Source organism: Zootoca vivipara, chromosome 4 (genome assembly GCF_965207765.1).
Source record: "Zootoca vivipara chromosome 4, rZooViv2.hap1.1, whole genome shotgun sequence".
NCBI classification, from domain to species: Eukaryota; Metazoa; Chordata; class Lepidosauria; order Squamata; family Lacertidae; genus Zootoca; species Zootoca vivipara.
Window position 1 is genome coordinate 81,067,675 of NC_142587.1, and position 19,595 is coordinate 81,087,269.

The 19,595-nt window shown below is 42.4% G+C and overlaps 1 protein-coding gene across 1 annotated transcript in view; it reads right to left on the reverse strand.

Annotated features, from left to right (window-relative positions):
* Positions 1-12,099: 12,099 nt before the first annotated feature.
* FGF9 (fibroblast growth factor 9) overlaps positions 12,100-19,595 on the reverse strand; it is a 52,197-nt gene continuing 44,701 nt past the window's right edge. The window contains exon 3 of the mRNA XM_088668282.1: positions 12,100-17,093. Coding sequence (XP_088524408.1) covers positions 16,848-17,093 — 246 coding nt within the window. The 3' untranslated portion in view covers positions 12,100-16,847. The remainder of the gene's footprint in view (positions 17,094-19,595) is intronic.

Below are 19,595 nucleotides of genomic sequence, written 5' to 3' on the forward strand. Positions count from 1 at the left end.
TCAAATCCAAACTCCTCTTCTTCTTCTTCTTCTTCTTCTTCTTCTTCTTCTTCTTCTTCTTCTTCTTCTTCTTCCTGAGCATCAACATTCTGAGTAATCAGTGTCATTGGTCAAGGAGGACGGAAAAGGCCATCTTCTGACATTCTAAACAAAGATGCAGAGGGCATTATCTCGCCTCTTCAACATCCTTCCTGTGTGGCAGGAAAATAAAAGGATTATGCCCCTCCTCAAACTTGTCCTCTGGCTGATGGGGGAACTCTAGGAAATGTCTCCCTGGGCTGGGCTTTTCATTCCACATGGCAGAGTCAAGACATTGCTGGCACGGGAGCAGGGCCGGCTCTAGGTAGAGTCCCGGTGGTGCGGGGCGCCGGGCCGGTAGGTGGGGCGCTGTGCAGCAAAGCCGCGCGGAAGCCATGCTACGCGCTGCGGGGGTGGGGGTGCCAGAGCGATCTCTGCCCGTCAGCGCCAGGGCACCCGACCTGCTCGAGACTGCCCTGCACGGGAGAAGGGAATCTGAACCATACAGCATGGGAAAACAGAGAGATAGAGACTACTTTGCATTTTTCTCCTCTGCTTCCCTACGGGAGCACATACTGGCAAAACTGGTGGGAGACAGAAGGATGCTTGCAGGGTGGAGCACTCCTTATTCAAGTTCCCATTCAGCCAGCCTTGCCTTTTTCCAAGATACTCCATTACATTCCCCATTCTCCACCCTCCCCTAGGAACCCAGCATCCCATGCCCACTGAGCACTGGATTGCTTGGGGGGTTTCTATCCCTCCCCCCCGCCCCCTGGCCCCGGTGACATTGTAAACAGTGTTTTGCACTACTGCAAACCTTTGGTATCATTTTGGCCACATAACAATCAACTCTCAGATAATGAGTTTGCTGTTTGTATATAGAAAGACTTTTGTTGTCCCTGGGCCCATACCTTTTCTCCAGGGCTATGGACACCCCAATTTTGTACTTATCAGCTGCAGAACCTTAGGAACAGGGGCATCTGGTAATGAATTAAAATACTTCATCACCTTAAGTGTTCTCTGCCCCCAAACACCTAGAATCCTTTTCTAATTGCTATAAATAATTACTTTGCTCCCACAAATTATGCTGGTATTATTCCAATTGCCATTTTAAAAAAATTATAGCGTGTCAAGGCTTTAACCCAGCCTTCCTTCGCCAGCCTGATGCTCTCCAGACATTTTGGACTACAGATCTCATCAGCCCCAACCATCCAGCAGACAGCAGGTTGGCAATGTTTGCATTAACCTATTGATCATCTTCCTTGCTTATGAGCCATTGAGCACGTGTCGACCTACGCTAAATATTCTGCCCCTTGCTCATACAGAAACCTCGGGTGCAGTTCTGTAGTACGGAAGACAGCCAAGCACTAATTCTAGTCTAAATAAAGCTACTGCTCACCATATATGTGTGATTATATATTATTTTTGCACACTAGAGGGAAAAAAGTTGAGATATATTTAATGAGGAAAGCCATGAGCTTGAATTATTAGCAGCTTGCTCCAGCCAAATTCCTGAAAGCTGTACAATTAATTCAATATGCCATGAAGCCAAACAGAGTATTTATCCCAACTTGTAAAATTCCTTTAAGTGGTATAAAAGTTATGTTTGAGCAAATTGGGGATTTTGTGTCACTTTGATATCAAAGTTTACATCTTAATTAAAAACAGCCAAAATCAGTGTTGGAGGTCTTTCATATTTTGTTGAACAGCATATGCTGTGTATGTCATGTGGTCCTTATTAACTGAATTTACTTTCTTCCTACCCGGGCCTTGACCCTGCCCTGGGAACCTCATAATACACGGCGTTCCAAATCTTGCACCAATTTGCAGCTGCTTTTCCACTTGGGCACAAAGCATAGCTGGCACCACCATGTGAAAGCTGATCCAAATGTACCTGCACAAAGCAAGAGATCCATACCCATGATTGCATGCATCCCATAAGGATCGGGATTCCTGCTTGCTCAACAGGACCTTTCCCAAACACAGAAAAAGAGCACAGGCAAGAGGGGAGAGAAGTCCTGCTGCACAAGTGCTGATGGGATGCATGCTTAGTGCTGCTTTGGATATAAACCTATGGTGATGACAATGATGATGATATACAGCTTAATTGTCAGGATGACTTCTGAGCTGTTTGAGAGTATAAAACCAATTTGCAAGTTTAAAGGTCATTAAAACAGCACACAACAATCAAAAGAGTTGAAACAGCAATCAAAACAGGACATTTAGATCAGATGAGGGGGATGTCTTCATGAGCCGGTGGAATGCCAATACTGATGCGGCCTCTCATATTTCAGCAGGGAGAGCATTCCACAACACTGTATCAGGTACAGGACATTGTAAGGTCTTACAAGGGTGGCCAGCTCCTAAGGGACTGCGATCTACTCACAGAGTTAAAAAACTGGCAGTGATCTACCCCCTTTTGGGGGGATCAGGTCAAAGTTGTTGAGCTTTTTTTAGGAAGGAGGAAGGTCCATTGGGGGGGGGGTCGAGTCTAAGTTCTTGAGGTTTTTTGAAGGCAATCTTCCAAAGGCCATATGTCAGAGGTGGGCAGTAGGCTGGATTCTACACTAAATAAATGAATGACTAAATCTTCAATCCAAGCAAACAAGTGGCAATATGAGAGTTCAAGGGCAACATTCCATACCCTCCAACATTTCTCCAATGAAAATAGGGACATCCTGTTATCATTATTAATACAACTATTATAGTAGTTATTAGTAGTAGTAGTAGTAGTAGTAGTACTACCCTGCCCATCTGACTGAGCTGCCCCAGCCATATATGAAAAATATAACAAAGCATTAAGCATTTTAAAACTTCCCTATACAGGCTGCCTTCAGATGTCTTCTGAAGGGACATCCTAAGATACCCTCAAACATAGCTCTGATGGAAATAGGGACATCCTAAGGTAAAGCAGGACATTCCAGGATCAAATCAGAAACTTGGACGCCTTCTGTAAATCCAGGACTGTCCCTGGGAAATAGGGACACTTGGAGGGTCTGATTCCAGCCAGGCAAAAACACCTGGGGAGCCAAGTAGGGCTAGTGAGAAATGAGGCCTAAGGAGAGGTGTCAAGGCCTGAAGAGAGTTCTGGGACAACTGGAGGGTTGCATTTGGCCCCTGGGCCTGAGGTCCTCACCCCAGGTCTAGACGAACAAATGTGTAGCTGGAGGTCAGAATACAACCCAAGTTCTTATTCTGGAGCAGCAGTGGGGAACCTATGGCCCTCCAGATGTTATTGGACTACAGCTCCCATAATCCTTGATCATTGGCTATGCTGGCTGGGGCTGATGGGAGTTGGAGTCTGTCACCCTCTGGAGAGCCACAGGTTCCCCATCCACACTGTATAGAATCAAGGATGTACAATGTCAGTGTTGTACAGCTTGTTTCAAAATTAATAACATCCCCCCCCCCCTTTGGAGAAACTGCTGCTTTTGTTAAACAACAGACATGACCTTCAATTCAGCAGTCTCCTCTTGGCGTCATTTATAGAACATTTGACAGATTGACAGTTTTCTCATTTTACTCCAATCCCCTCCAATCACCCAGAAAGGCACAGAGGGCAATGAAGCAAGCGAAATAATCCTCCTTGCGCTGGATTTTGCAACCTTCAGTTTCTCTAATGTCCAGCTGCCCTAAGGTGCTATTTCTGGTTCTGGACAATTTTTTACACGGACAGGTTAATTTCATTTACACATTAATTCAGGTCTATTCCATCTTTTTTTAAAGAGATTTGAAAAATGTATGCACATAACACTGACTCATGCTTTAGCCACAAGAAAGCAAAATGATATTTAAGTATGTCATGTGTCTCCCAGAGGAATGTCCACCTTCAAAAATTAAAAAGGAAGTGACCCCTAACAACGATTTAATGATAACACATCCCCCTTTGGTGCCTGTGTACTTTCTTTCTATGAGCTATTTTTGAGCTGTCACTGACTGAGACCCCTTTTTTGTATACTCCCTTCTCCATATGTGTTTCCTATTATATCAATGTCATGGAGGCATATGCCGTGATGCATAAGACTGGGGTCAGGAGCAATATGTAATTATTATTATTATTATTATTATTATTATTATTATTATTATTATCATTAATATCATTATCATCACTATACAGCTGCATATTCCCACATTGCAGGGGGTGGGATTGGATGACCCACAGGGTCCCTTCCAACTCTACAATTCTATGATTCTATGATTATGATTCTGTCTATTTATTTATTTATAGACTATCTTTTTCCCTAAAAGAGATTCACGGTGGCTTATGGATAAAACATCAAATTCACTTTTTCGATCCCTTGCTTGTTTCTCTAATCAAACAATTGTTTGGCCTGTCTTGTTTTGTTTTTGTGGTGTTCTTTTGCATTTTGTATGCTCCAAAAAAGGAGAGGTGGAGGCTGTGTGATGAACACAAGGGCCAACCAATCAGCACCAGGCACAGCCCTTTGAGCTGTAGAACTGTAGAAGCTGCCTTCTCTTGAGCTCAGTCCCGCGGCAAAGATTGAGCATATGCCCTAAATGCATTTAGTGCATAGCTGTCAAGTTTTCCCTTTTCTCGCAAGGAAGCCTTTTCAGCATAACAGAATTTCCCTTTAAAAAGGGGAGAACTTGACAGCTATGATTTAGTGTGCTTTAAGAGTTTGTTTGCCTCTAAATTATGTTGGCCTAGATGCACACTTACTCTTCTTGAAGTTTCAGACCAGGCCAGACTATTTGTGTCTCTCCCAAATTGGTCTCTACAGCCACAGCCGGCGCTGCCACCTTCCAATGGTTTGACCTCACCCCCAAAGGCACACCCCTCCATTGTCTCCCAAGACAAATGGATGCCAGCCAGCCCATCGAGCCCAAGAGTGGGAGGCTGTGGCTCTCAATATGTTGTTGGACTCTAGCTCCCACCAGTCCTAATCCACATGACCAAAGGTCAAGGGTGGTGTGAGGTGTGGCCCACCAACACCTCCGATCTAGTCCACTCTTTTCTACTTTGGCTGAATAAGGAATGCCCAAGGTCTCAGAGAGAAAGATCTTTCACATGACCTGCTAACTGGAAACGGGAAGGTTTGGACTCTGGGACCTTCTGCATGCCAAGCAAGCGCTCTACCACTAAGTGATAGCCGCAGGCACTAAGGACTCACCCCTTTCTTGCCCTCACCATCCCTGATAGTGATGACTCTCCTTTTCCTTCACCCACTGCCTCCTTGCGTGATTTCACTCAGATTGGAATGGTACAGCTGAGAACATTGTCAGTCAGAATCCTGTAAAAATCACTCCATAACTTAAGGGCAGAAAAATGTGGGATATCCCCCCCCCCATCCAACAGACTATCCTGAAAAGCAAAGAGAAATGGAAACCCCAGGAAAGTCTGAGTGCCTAACATACATGTAAAACAGATTGAAAGCACATCCCCCCTGCAAATAATTCTGGGATTTGAAGTTTGCTAAGGGTGCTGGGAAATGTAACTCCGTGTGGAGTAAATTTCAGTTCATAGGATTCTTTCAGGGGGGGGGGGTTCTTTAAATGTATGGCGTGCCTGCAGTCTGCATTAAAATATTAACTAGATTCCTTACAGACTAGAATAGTCTGGCTTATTGTAGAATATATGAGACTTATCGAAGAAGATCTGAAAGTGGCAGGTTTGTTGTTGTTGTTTAACTCTATGTACGTGACGCAGAATTACAGTTCATTTGATTGGTTTTGGAATCTGCATGCAGGTAGCAGAGTTGGCACAATAGTCACTTACATAAGACTGGGAAATCCTCTCCCCTGAATACTGACAAATGCTACTGCAGGATTTTCCTGCACTTTTGCTGACTCACTGCAGCACCATTTATTTATTTGTTTAACCAACAGAAAAACTTGCCACATTAGACAAGACTCAAGGTCCATCCGTAAGATCAGTGAATCAGCTCTTTCAAGAAAATGTTTTGGAGAGAGAACTCCAATACCGCTGCGTTCAAAACCATCCCTTAGCTGCATGCGTCATTTTCAACCCCACAAAACGTCATAGGTGACCTAGGGTGACAATTTTGAATTCTGTACTTTTCCTACTTATAGGCTCAGTCATAAGCTCTTCAGTATCCTTTCTTCTCCTCCCATTGCAAAAGAATAATAATATGATAGTGTTCTCTTACTGTCATGTTCCTATTGGCCATACTCTATAAGAGTCACTTTGACTAATTGATCGAAAGACAGAAACCCTGTTCAGACATTCTCGGAACATGCATGTAACAGGCAAGAGTAAAAGCAAACTCCCCCTAGGCATGTATGACATAATGCCTATGTATATACAAGTTGACACACCTGCTGGAACTGTGCATGCAGTCGGAGACCCTGCATATTTGTGGTACCCCAATTGTGTCAAAGTAGCCTGCGTAGGGACACGGGTGGCGCTGTGGTCTAAACCACTGAGCCTAGGGCTTGCCGATCGGAAGCTCGGCGGTTCGAATCCCTGCGACGGGGTGAGCTCCCGTTGCTCAGCCCCTGCTCCTGCCAACCTAGCAGTTCGAAAACACATCAAAGTCCAAGTAGATAAATAGGTGGGAAGGTAAATGGCGTTTCCGTGCACTGCTCTGGTTCGCCAGAAACGGCTTAGTCATGCTGGCCACATGACCCGGAAGCTGTCTGTGGACAAACGCCAGCTCCCTCGGCCTATAGAGCGAGATGAGCGCCACAACACCAGAGTCATCCGCGACTGTACCTAACGGTCAGGGGTACCTTTACCTTTACCTAGCCTGCATAGAGGACAGTTTTTATGTACAAAGGCTGCTTCAGTCAGTACCTCAGATGTGCACAGGGGGTGCGGCCAGAGGGTGCAATGTCACTCCAGCCTCTATACACATTCAGAAAATATCTGCAAAGCTGTGACTTTGGAGCCATGGGGGTAGGTTGCTTCTGGAAGGCTGGGTCCCATGCCATTCTGGTAACATCTGGATACAGCAACCTCCCAGTTTAGGCAAATAGGGCTACACCTTCCTACATCAGCATTGTCAGATCCCAAGGAGAGTCAAGCTGGTAGGGGGAAACAATGTAATTTTTAAAAGGGATCCCAAGGGGATCCTGGTAATTACAGGCTGCACAGCTTATTGTCTGACCTGGAGAAACTGTTGGAAAGTGTTGTTAAAGATAACACAACCAAGCATATAGAAGAACAAGCCTTGCTGAAGCAGAGCCAGATTGGCTTCTGCAAGGGCAAGCCCTGTATTACGAACCTATTTGAGTTCTTTGTCAGCAAGCACATAGATAGAGATGATCCAGCTGACATAGTGTGTACTTGGATTTTCAAAAAGCTTTCCGCAAGGTACCTCACCAAAGACTCCCGAGTAAGCTTACCAGTCATGGAATAAGAGGGGAAAGTCCTCTTGTGGATCAGGAATTGGTTAAGTATCAGGAAGCAGATAATGGGGATAGAAAGACAGTTCTGCAGTTGGAAAGGTTTAGAAAGTCCCTCAAGGACTGGTACTGGGACCTGTGCCTTTTAACTTGATCATAAATGATCTAGAGTTGAGGGTGAGGAGTGAGGTGACCAAATTTGCAGGTGATGCTAAATTATTCAGTGGATTTGTTGCACTAGTGCGCTTTAATTTTCTGGTATGCATGCTTCAGTCCCTCTCACAACATGAGGGCAGTCTGAAGGCACCTTTAGCCTTCATTGGAGTAAGTTGCTCTCTAGGAGCTGTCCACAGTGCTGCAACCACGCCACTCCCATGGCCTGGCCATACATGCCTCACTGTTGTTGATGTGGGTACCATCTACACACAGATCTGAACACCAAAGAGCTAAAGGAGGACCCACTTGAAAAAGGGATGAGGCCTGGCAGTGGCTCCTTATAACAGGCCTCCAGTGCAGGATCTTTGTCATATTTTACATGTATTTTATTTTATTTTTTAACTGTATATTTTTAAATCAATGGGTATACATTTTCTAAAAAGAAAGGGGGGAAAATACACATAGTGGCCGTGGTAGCTATACAAAAGAAGAAAAGGCCTAAATATATATTTTATAATGCACATTTTTAAAAATGGACATGCATTAACACCTAACTTTTAAGGGGGAAACAGACAAACAAGGTCAGTCGTGGGTGAGGAATAAATGTGGGAAATAGTACTTAAAGCTCCTTCCAAATGAATTCAAACTTTGCAGGGACTATATTGAGATTCTTAAGATATGTCATAAAAATCCTCCCTCCTTGACCCTCCATTTTGTGTGTCTCTCGCCCCCCCCCCCCCCGACTCCGAGGCTGTGTGTAGGCAGGCTGTGGGAAAAGACAGGGAGTCTTCCCCTCCCCCCTGGTCTCCCAGAACATGCAGAGAAATTAAGAGGGTGGAGCAATGAGAAACCAGAAAAGGAAACCTTAGGCTACTAGGGAAGGAACCAAGGAAGGAGCCATAGCGAGCAGAGGGATCGTGGGGCCCTTCACTTCTTGCAACTGCTTCATTGGGGCAAGATCTCCTGCAAAGAGTTGCTGAGGCTACTAGGCCTGAGCTGTGGTTTGTTTCCTTGAATAAAGTGTCAACTTAACTGGCCTTGGGTGTTTTATTGTTCTGTTGCAACCCTGACATTATATTTCCCCTCAAATGGTCCATTGGAGCATTATGTCAGTAAGTACTGCATGTTTTATAATGATACTGGGATAAAGGTAAGGTAAATGGGATGCGGGTGGCGCTGTGGGTTAAACCACAGAGCCTAGGGCTTGCCGATCAGAAGGTCATTGGTTTGAATCCCCGCAACGGGGTGAGCTCCCATTGCTCGGTCCCAGCTCCTGCCAACAAGCAATTCGAAAGCACGACAAAGTGCAAGTAGATAAATAGGGACCGCTCCGGCGGGAAGGTCAACGGCATTTCCGTGCGCTGCTCTGGTTTGCCAGAAGCGGCTTTGTCATGCTGGCCACATGACCTGGAAGCTGTACGCCGGCTCCCTTGGCCAATAACGCGAGATGAGCACCGCAACCCCAGAGTCGTTCGCAACTGGACCTAATGGTCAGGAGTCCCTTTACCTTTACATTTAAAGCACATGGGTGGTGCTGTGGTCTTAACCACTGAGCATCTTGGGCTTGCCAATCATAACGTTGGCAGTTTGAATCTGCGTGACAGGGTGATCTGGTTCCCTCGGCCTGAAAGCAGAGATGAGCACCACACCCTGTAGTCAAATTTGACTGGACTTAACTGTCCAGTGGTCATTTACCTTTACCTACTTGGATGATTTCTGTATTGTATTGTATTGTATTGTATTGTATTGTATTGTATTGTAAACTACTGTGAGCCTAGAAATTTAATAAACTAAAGCTATTCAATGCCACACACACACACACACACACACACACACACAATAAAATAGTCATATATAAAGACTTAAGTCCCAGTAAATTTTTGTCACATTTCTATAAAGGTTATAGAGCGTTCTTCAGAAATTCTTTGCTGTTCTTCTTAATGGGTAAATTAAAGTCAAGTCTGCTACCCTCCTAAGTGGAGATTAATTAACATTCCATATGCAACTACTGTATTTGTCTCCCAAGAAAAGACTAAATGAATCAAGGTGACTTTGCTTGAAAGCAGCTGAGGGAGAGAAAATGTATTTGCTGCAATGGCGTTGCAGGTGATACCATAGCTGCCAAGTTATCCCTTTTTTACAGGGATTTTCCCTTATGCTGAATAGGCTTCCTCGCGAGAAAAGTGAAAACTTGGCAGCTATGGGTGATACTAAGAATTTTATATGGTCAACTATGCGCTGTTTAAAAGTATGCTGTCTGCAAAAAAAAAAAAAAGCTATGCATGGGAATATAGTTTATACCAAATTTAGAACAAAATGCCTTATTTAGTGAACGTTGTTCCATAATAGGAAATGGATCTTGTAAACTTGTTAGGCTTTTCTATAGACAGAAATCAGTGGGAATTAACTCCAGTGCAATCCTATGCATGTCTAGTCAAAAGCAAGGTGCTTTGAATTCAATGGGACTAACTCCCACTCAGCCCAGGTAAGTGCATATAGGATGGCAGTTTGAAACATTCTGAACGGAAGAGGAAGCAAAAATAAAACCTTAATCTAGACTCTGCCCTTCTTCTAGATTTCATGCCGGCATGAAATAATTCTTCCTCCTCATCTTAATATTGAGCTTTTCCCTCAAAGAATTGCTTTCAGTGACTAGGGTAGAGCTTTTAAGCACATCAAAGCTTTGTTTTCAGCCAAATTTTATTGGGTTCCCCCAGCCCCATATTTTTTTTTTAAAAAAAATGGCATTTAGCACCCAAAAAAATGGTATTTAGGAAATGGAACAGAAATTGATGTAACAAAATAAGTAAGACTGCACTTTTATGTTCTCTTACCTAAGAGCAAGCACTGGCAGTTAATTATGACTACATATGCAGGGTATGGCTCTGCACATAGTATTTTGAAACCACAGCAACACCCCATTCTTTAACCGGCAACACTTTGAGCTTCTTAAGCTTGATCAGTTTACAGCACAACAAATGAGCTGTGCCTTGTTGGGAGAAAGGGGCGGGTCATCAAAGTAGAATCACAGAACTGTAGATCTAGAAGGGACAACGAGGGCCATTGAGTCCAACAGCCTGCAATGCAAGAATATTTCCCCCAACACGGGGCTCAAACTCATGACCCTGAGATTAAGAGCAGGCATAGGCAAACTCGGCCCTCCAGATGTTTTGGGACTACAATTCCCATCAATCCTAGCTAGCAGGACCCGTGATCAGGGATGATGGGAGTTGTAGTCCCAACACATCTGGAGGGCCGAGTTTGCCTATGCCTGATTTAAGAGCCTCATGCTCTACCAACCAAACTAGTTCTTCAACAATGCAGGATACAACTACAAGCAGAGCTTCTGTAGCAAGTATATGACATTACAATGTGTCCCCTCTTGCCCCTGCGTGAGTCCACAATTTTATTTAGTTTTTGAACAGAGGAGGGAACACGTCATCCCCTGGTCCTTGAGGAATCTCTCCAAGTCACACCCTCCCTCAGGCTTTATCCTGCCTGGGATGTGTCCTTGAACCTCCTACTTTTACATATCTGGAATGTAGTTTGCTACACAAAGGAAAAGAGTCACATCTATTGCCTCTGGCCCCAACCATCACTGGCAGGTGGGCCCAGGAAGGCTGCTCCAGGGGGGGGGAAGTGATCCTCAGGCTGAAAAAGGGTGCTTCAGATGTTGAGAAGACTTTATACCATCCTTCTGAAAGGATAATACTTGGTACATATAGACACCGTCCTTCTTGGAGCACTGCACTGCCATTTGTTGAACCGTCCCATTTCTTTTATTTGATACTTTGAAATATTTCCACTCCTCTTCACCATAACTGGAGTGCATGTATACCCTGAATTAATTTGCAGACACCTGAGTACAGGTATCCCACACAGCAAGACTATGTAAGACTGAATGCTGCCGCCGCCACCATCACTGAACTAGGACTGGTTCCTCCAGTGTAGCCCTGTGAAGGTTTTCGTTGCCTGGAGATCATTTTGTCCCAAATCTACTCTCCTCGCAAACAGCAGCATCCTCGTATGCCAAGAATATCTCATTTTTTCAGAGGATGTCCACCAGAACATTGTGTTAAATGCTACTGTCCACATTTATACCACATAGAGATGCTGAAAATAATAATTTGATGGCTGAGAAACAGACTTTAATTAGGACAGATTCACAGGCTGCAATCTGAATGTGCAATCTACTCATTAAAAAGAACAGAAAAGGGTTTGATTGTAGGGCATAAATTAACCCTTTGTAGGAAGACAACTCCAAGTACAAAAGGGCTCCTCCTCCTCCTCCATCTCGCAGAGGAAAGTATAACAATCTGTGTCTAAATGTTAAAATGATGTTTGAAATGTTCAGCAATGAGAATACCCGATGGCCCCAACAAAGGTGCCCTCTCCATCTCCCACAGGCTCCGTACAGCATAGGCACTACCATAAAATGCAATGTGAACAGGGCTTGACACGTTAACAGTAATAACAGGGAGAAGTTAGCTTTGCCTGTTCTGTATAGGAAGTTACACTGGGCTGTGCCTATGCTCCTGTATGATTTGAAGTCAATAGATCTCGAATTGAACCGGGGGAGCTATAGGAAAGAATACTCACTTTCAAAATTCTATAACAATATCTTTATCCAACACACATATTTCCATTCATATGCACAGTTACATGTTGTCAAGTATATTAACACCAAGTTGCTGTGTGAATTTTAAAGAGGTGTCAGAGATGGAGAGCGCTAGAATATACGGAGCCTTTTATTTGTCCACAGCATTGGAATAGCAGTAATAAAAGTTTCACGCGTTCCCCCACTCACTATACTTATTTCCGAGGCATTGAACTGCAACAGTAGAAGATGTAGCCTTGGTTATTTGCTATCTATGAGAAGTCAGTCAACCATCTATACAATGGTACCTTGGTTCCTGAATGGCTTAGTTGCTGAACAAATCGGCTCCTGGGCGCCGCAAACCCAGAAGTAAGTGTTCCAGTTTGCGAATGTTTTTGGGAAGCCGAACACCCAATGCGGCTTCTGATTGAGTGCAGGAAGCTCCTGCAGCCAATTGGAAGCCACACCTTGGTTTTTGAACGGTTCAGAGAGTCAAACGTCCGACTCCCAGAACGGATTAAGTTTGACAACCAAGGTACCACTGTATGAGTGAAATCAGGAAACTGATGGAACAGCATCCATATTTGATGTTTTGCAGACAGGCAAACCAGCTTTGATGCAAAGGTCTGTGTATTCAGGAAGGGAATGGGGTCCCAAGCCTCTACATTACTGCTGCTATAACATTTGAGGACTCCATGAAATTTAATCACTCACCGTTCATCTTGCTTTATAAAGGGAGCATATTTTCCCCATTTCTATTTTGGAATCATTCCATGGAGCACTTAGAAGTGACCAACCAAGCTTTCATTCGACTACCGTTATATGCTAATAGAAAAGGTTGGATAGCCTGATACCATGTGTTGGACCAAGATAATGTATATCATAACTCTGTATCTACAAAAATCCAATAGGTATATACACAGCACTATGGGTTATTTGAATAAATTGATTACAGTTTATTGCATCAACTGCCATAAAGTCATAACATTTTTCTTGCTTACTTTTAGTCCTTTCTTTAAAAAATACAAAAAATAAATTAAATAAAAACATGTTAAGTAATATTAATGATCTGTCTATGATAAAAAATTACCAGCAAATTCCACATTAAGGCTAAAAAGTATGACTTTATTATTCTTGTAAGTTCATGGCAAGTTTGACCTTAGCTATTATGGGTGTCCTTAACATTTTTGTGGACTTAGTGCAAAATCAGAAACTTATTGCTACTTGAATCCACCTTTATGCAATATGTATATATATATCTTTTACTGTTAGATGCTGAACATGCTGTATGTCCTTTAACTCGTTTATTTGAAGGATAATCATTTTCTGGTTCTGGTTATTAAAAACACAATTTCAAAGTAATTTACAATGATAGTCCTATTGAGGATTCTGGTGGAATTAGTCCAATTAAAGTGGTCTTATAGCAGGCCTGCACCATTTGTGATCCACCCAAGTATTGTGGCTTTTCAACTGCTTAACAATCTTCCCATTTTCAAAATCCCAGGCAGGCGGCAAAAAGAAAAAGGATCATCATAAAGAGGGTTTTGATCTATAAGAGAAGAACTATATCAAATTCTTAAACAGAAACAAAGTCCTGATCAATTAAGTTAATACGTATTGAATGTACCGTAAGCAGAAATGCTCTGGCAATTAGATGTCCAACGTCCCTTGGAATTAAACTAGCTGTCATTTATTTACGTTGAAAGATTTAGCCCAAGGCTAATATTCAACAGTTTACAATACATTGGGAAAGTCTTGAGTTTGATTATACTATGGGCCAAGAAGCAATTGGCATTAGATTTTCATTTTAAATGAAAGAATAGTTTTCTTATTCTGATCCCATTCAGAGTAAGTGACTGCACACATTATGGTGCTCATGTAATAAATTTTAGCTACCAGATATGTGGAACAGATCTCTTCAGTGTATCATGGATAGTTGCGTCAAAAAATTACCCAAGATTGGATACTATGGACTGGCTAGCCCAAAGGGCAGAACTACACATTACACTTGACTCAAGGCTGCCTCTGAAAATCCCAGCCCCGTGTTGAGTTCTCCACCTCTCCCATAATGTTTAAACACACCTGTGTTGGCATCATAATTCCTCAGCCCTTGCCCAGAACACAAGTTAACATGAACAAGGGCGTGGAAACATACAGATAGATAACGTAATAATAAGGGGAAGACTGACTTTGTATCAAAGAGATACAAAGAGTGGGGAGAGAGGGGTAAGAACTGTACATGGGGATATACTTTTCATTTGTAGCCCCGTGTGGAATGTAATGTGCTCCCCACGGCCCACAACCGAACATGTAAACTCATCTTGTGCAGCTTGCAACTGAGTGAAGGAATGCCGAATTCATTCTGAACATATTGGTGGTTTTCTCCAATTTCTTCATAAGCAGTACTTAATATCTTTTGTCTGTCTCCAACGGAGGCATGCTCAAAGTAGAGCCACTGAAATCAAGGGGCTTGAGTTAGTTGTTACTAAGTCTATGGGTCTGTTCTGCGAATGACTTAGTTGATACAGCCCTCTGTGCATTAAACTCCCTTCTTACTCCAGCTAGGTGGAAGATTTAGGCTTGTCTCTAGCAACAGCCATACTCAGAGCACACCAGTTGAAAGTAATGAAAATGACTACCAAGTCTATTAAGTTCAATGGCTCTGCTCCGAGTATAAGCTCGTTGGATGGAACCAGAGCCTTGAAACTGCTTGCTAATACTTGCACGTGGAAACTCAAGTAAAACTTATACGGTCCCAGAATGACATGCGGTATCAACTACAAGAAGTGGCATTAGAAGTGCTTCGACGTGCTTCAGTTGTTTTAAGCATCCACTGCAACCCAAGGAAACATGCATCGTTCATATGGAGACGGATGCACAACTTTCCAAACTAAATAGAATCCAGGCAACAACCCAAACCAGGCTGAGCTCCGAAACCTTGTACAGTAACTCTGCACAATGGTACACAAACATAGTGCACTGGGCTGCAGCTGTTGGACAGCACTTCTGACTCAGCTATTCCCAGGGGCTCTTTTCTATGGGGCAAGTTCCAAAATTACAACCCCTAACGAAAGGTGTGTTTGCACTTACTCTGTTACACAGTCCTAACGGCATACGCCCCAGGAACATATGAAAGATAACTTGAAATAAAACGAGTATAGTACTTTCCCCCTCGTTGCAATTCTCAATAGAGATTTATTAGTTTCATTTGCAAGAGTCTTACTTTAAGAAGGGTGTTAATATGTATTATGACAGTTCACACTGAAAGCAATTTTTCCCCCCATAAAAGATGTTACAGTAATAACCCCTATGGAACTTGTGTAATTTCAGAGTAGATAGTCAAGTGCACAATTAAACAAGTTTACAAGAGTGAACCTTGCCCCGGGCCTCTTGTACTAGTTGTGAAAACCTTAATTAGTACAAAATGTCAATATTAGGATGTTTCTGGCATTCTGCTTAAATAAAAGGAGCATATGTATCATTTAGCTTTGGTATTATCTGCAGTAGGTTTTAACAAGTAGAATATATACCAACCCTTGTTTTCTTTTCTCTTTCTTCTTTTCACAACTGTGAAGCTTACAGAGATTGAATAAGTCGACTTACCAAAGAGGAAATATTACAGACACAGAATTAAAGTTTTGAAGACCCATTTTTATCTTTAATCCTTGGGGAGGGAGGAGGGGACGGGGGGGAGAGTTTAAGCTATGAAACAAGCAGTCAGAAGAGTGAGCTCTCTGTGTCATGAGTGGTTGTGCATACTTTTACAATAATATGGGCACAAAGGAGATTGTCGCCTTTAGTACATTAGGATCGCTAGATTTCTCTTTGCCTCCATGCACCTTTTACGTTTGACTTGCATGAGTTTTATCACAGGTTCGAGAGCGGCCTTCGCCGTCGAAATGTTTCACAGAGCCTAAAGCTTCCAAACTGCCTATCAGGCCTGTACATATTTCATTAAAAATAAACTCTATATAATAAATAAATATATAAAATAAATAAAATGTTGCCTTTGGAATTTCTATAAATAAATTTAAACTTTTTTACGTATTTTTTTTTTACTACTTTTTATTATTTTTTAATCTTTTCTCGTTTTTTTTCACCTGGGAGGTCTTTGCTTTTAAATTCAGCGAGGGGTGGCTCCCACTTGAGCAGTCAAACAAAAAAATAGCAAGTCTCTTTCTGTTTGTTTGTTTGTTTGTTTGTTTGTTTGTTTGTTTGTTTAAGTAAGAACGAACCCTCCATGCCTTCTTTTTTTCGTTTTCTTTTTTATAAATGCAGCGTACACTTGCGCAGGCCACCAGCCAAAATTCCTGATGAGTCAAAGTATGGCAGCTATGCTGATATAGGATGAAGTACAATGGATCAAAAAAATTAAAAGCGTGTCTATTTCCCAGCATGCATCAGGCCTTTCCCCCTCCCCCTTCCTTCCTTCTTGCTCCAGCTTCTCTCTTTCATCCTCTTTCCTTTCTTTTCTCCGCTCTCACACATTCTCACTCTTCCTTCCTTCCTCTCATAATAAACCAAGCGAATGGGCAATAGGCACTCCTCCAGGAAGACAAAACCCCTTTAAGTGCAGAACAAAACCAACATGTTCCATCCAAGCCTCCATCATACATTATGCATGCGACAAAGTTTGGCAACAGTGGAGCTGATGCGATGACACAGCTAATCAATTAAGAACCCACCGCATGAAACCTTTTATAGTGGTTACTTTCGTTTTAAGGGCTCACAAGTGAAGGAATTGTCTTTGTCAACTTTGGCTTAAAATATCCTTATATAGTTCAGGGACTTTCTCTGGATCCACCGGTCTAGGTAAAAAATGTGTGAATTTTTGATGCCGCTTAGTCCTAGTCGCTTCTCTCGGAGACCCGTCTTTATTTAATGCAACGTAATATCGTCTTCCAGTGTCCACATGCTTATATAGATTCGATGAGTATGTGTTATACCAGTTCTCTTCAAATTGTTCTCTGAATACACATTCCTGGGTTAGCTTTTCCTGTGAACAGAAACAGGGGGGGGGGAGAGAAGCATTAAGGAATTAGCAACATATTTAATTACTTCTTGCTAAATGCCATCTAGAAAAACCAGAGGTTGCCATTTGGGAATAATAATAACAATAACAATAATTTATCATTTATACCTTGACTATCTGGCTGGGTTTTCCCAGCCACTCTGGGCGGCTCCCAACAGAATATTAAAAACACAATAAAACAATCAAACATTAAAAACTTCCCAATACAGGAAGTTCGGTGTTCCAATTTCCAATTAGACCAGACTCCACATAGTTTCTGGCCTGAGGTTTACAGGGTAGAAATATTGAGGAAATGGATGGACGTGGAATAAAAATAAAGTAATACTAATAACACAACGAATGAACGAAGATTAAGGGAAGGAGGTCAAACATGGGTGGAGGGAAGTCAAGTTTCTGTGTATTTTTTTGTGTGTTCTTTTTATTTTCCGTTTTGTAGTTTGCCATTTTTCTTTTTTCTTGTGATATTGTTTGGTTTTTGTTACTGCAATTCTATCAAGTATACAGAAGAAGAAGAAAATAATCAAACATTAAAAAGTTCCCTATACAGGGCTGACTTCAGATGTCTTTTAAATATAAGATGGTTGTTTATTTCCTTGACATCTGATGGAAGGGCGTTCCACAGGGCAGGTGCCACTACCGAGAAGGCCCTCTGCCTTGTTCCCTGTGGCATCACTTCTCGCAGAAGGCCCTTGGAGCTGGACCTCAGTGTCTGGGCTGAATGATGGGGGTGGAGACACTCCTTCAGGTATACTGGGCCGAGGCCATTTAGGGCTTGAAAGGTCAGCACCAACACTTTGAATTGTGCTCAGAAACATACTGGGAGCCAATGCAGGTCTTTCAGGACTGGTGTTATATGGTCTCGGCGTCCACTCCAAGTCACCATGTGGGGGCAGTCTCATTCCTCGTTTCTCTTCCCCATACTGCTTTAAAATTACATTTGATTATTCTTCGGGAGTATCTGTTGTTGTTGTTTAGTCGTTTGGGAGTATCTGTATCTCTGGCTAACTCTCTGGCTCTGCACCATGAATGGGGAACCTCTGGTCCTCCAGGTGTTGTTGGCCAATGGTCAACATGGCCAATGGTCAAAGATGAGAGGGCTAACAGGCCAACGACATCTGGTTCCCTGACCCTGCTGTACACTGCGGGACTGTTTTAGAAAATAACTGTCCATGTAAATTTGAGAGTCACAGTCACAAATTAAAAATGCTGCTGTTGTCTGAAAAGGGGGTTGTCCTGTGTTGATTTGATTGCTAGCATCAGAGCGCAAAATAAAACATTCATTCAATAAGAAATGGTATGGCGTTCTACTCCAGTCCAAGCTAGATGGTTTTGAGTTCACTTCTAGAAACTCCGCTCTTTTCATAGTAACGACTGATAACTGTCTGTAATTATTTGAAAGTATGAATGTACAAAGTCAAGCTCGCTAACAAATATATTACGGAATCATAAAGCCTGTGAACAGGCCAGAAACTAAGTGGAGTCTGATCTAATTGGAAACTGGAACATCCAGCTTCCTGTATTGGGAAGTTTTTAATGTTTGAAGTTTTGTTGTGCTTTTTATATTTTGCTAGAAGTCGCCCAGAGTAGCTGGGACAACCCAGTCAGATGGGTGGCATATAAATAATAAAGTTATAATTATAATTATAATTATTTTGTCCCTTTTCAAACTACTTCAGAATCTCATGAGATAAGGCTGACAGTAACCAGAGGGAGGGCCTTTTCGGTGACGGCACCTCATGTGTGAAACACCCCAGAGAGCTTCATCTAGAGCCAATCTTTAGGTATTTTTTGGCTGCTGACGAAGACATTTTTATTACATTTTTAAATTATCTGTTTTTTGTACTATGTACTTAAATATACTGGTACAGTTGATTTTTTAAAAAATGGTTACTGCTGTTTTAAATTCTGCATCATAATCTGTAGTGTCCGCTTTCTCTCTCTTTTTTTTTTTTTAGTCAGTGTTGTGCTCATTAATGGATTAGTGCTGAGTCTTTTTTCATTTAGCAAATAAGACATCTAAAAAATATTCCTCCTCCAATCCCCCATTCCTCACCACCCGCACAAATATAATCCACCTTTGCTTCCTCAAAGAACTGAAATGGAAAATTTAAATTGTTGTTGTTTAGTCGTGTCCGACTCTTCGTGACCCCATGCCAGGCACTCCTGTCTTCCACTGCCTCCCACAGTTTGGTCAGACTCATGTTCCTAGCTTCGAGAACACTGTCCAACCATCTCATCCTCTGTCTATTTAAATTTTCCTCTGAGGATAAGGATGCGACAGAGGACGACAGAGGAAAAATTAAATATAGCAATCTTAATAACAGTAACAGTATTAATAGCAATTAATGTATCCATTGTCATAGGCAATGTGTGTTTCCATGAAGGGCAGGATATTAAAAGCTATTAAAAAAACAACCACACACACACAAATGCATAGGTGGCTCAGGGATGGTGGTGGTGATGAAA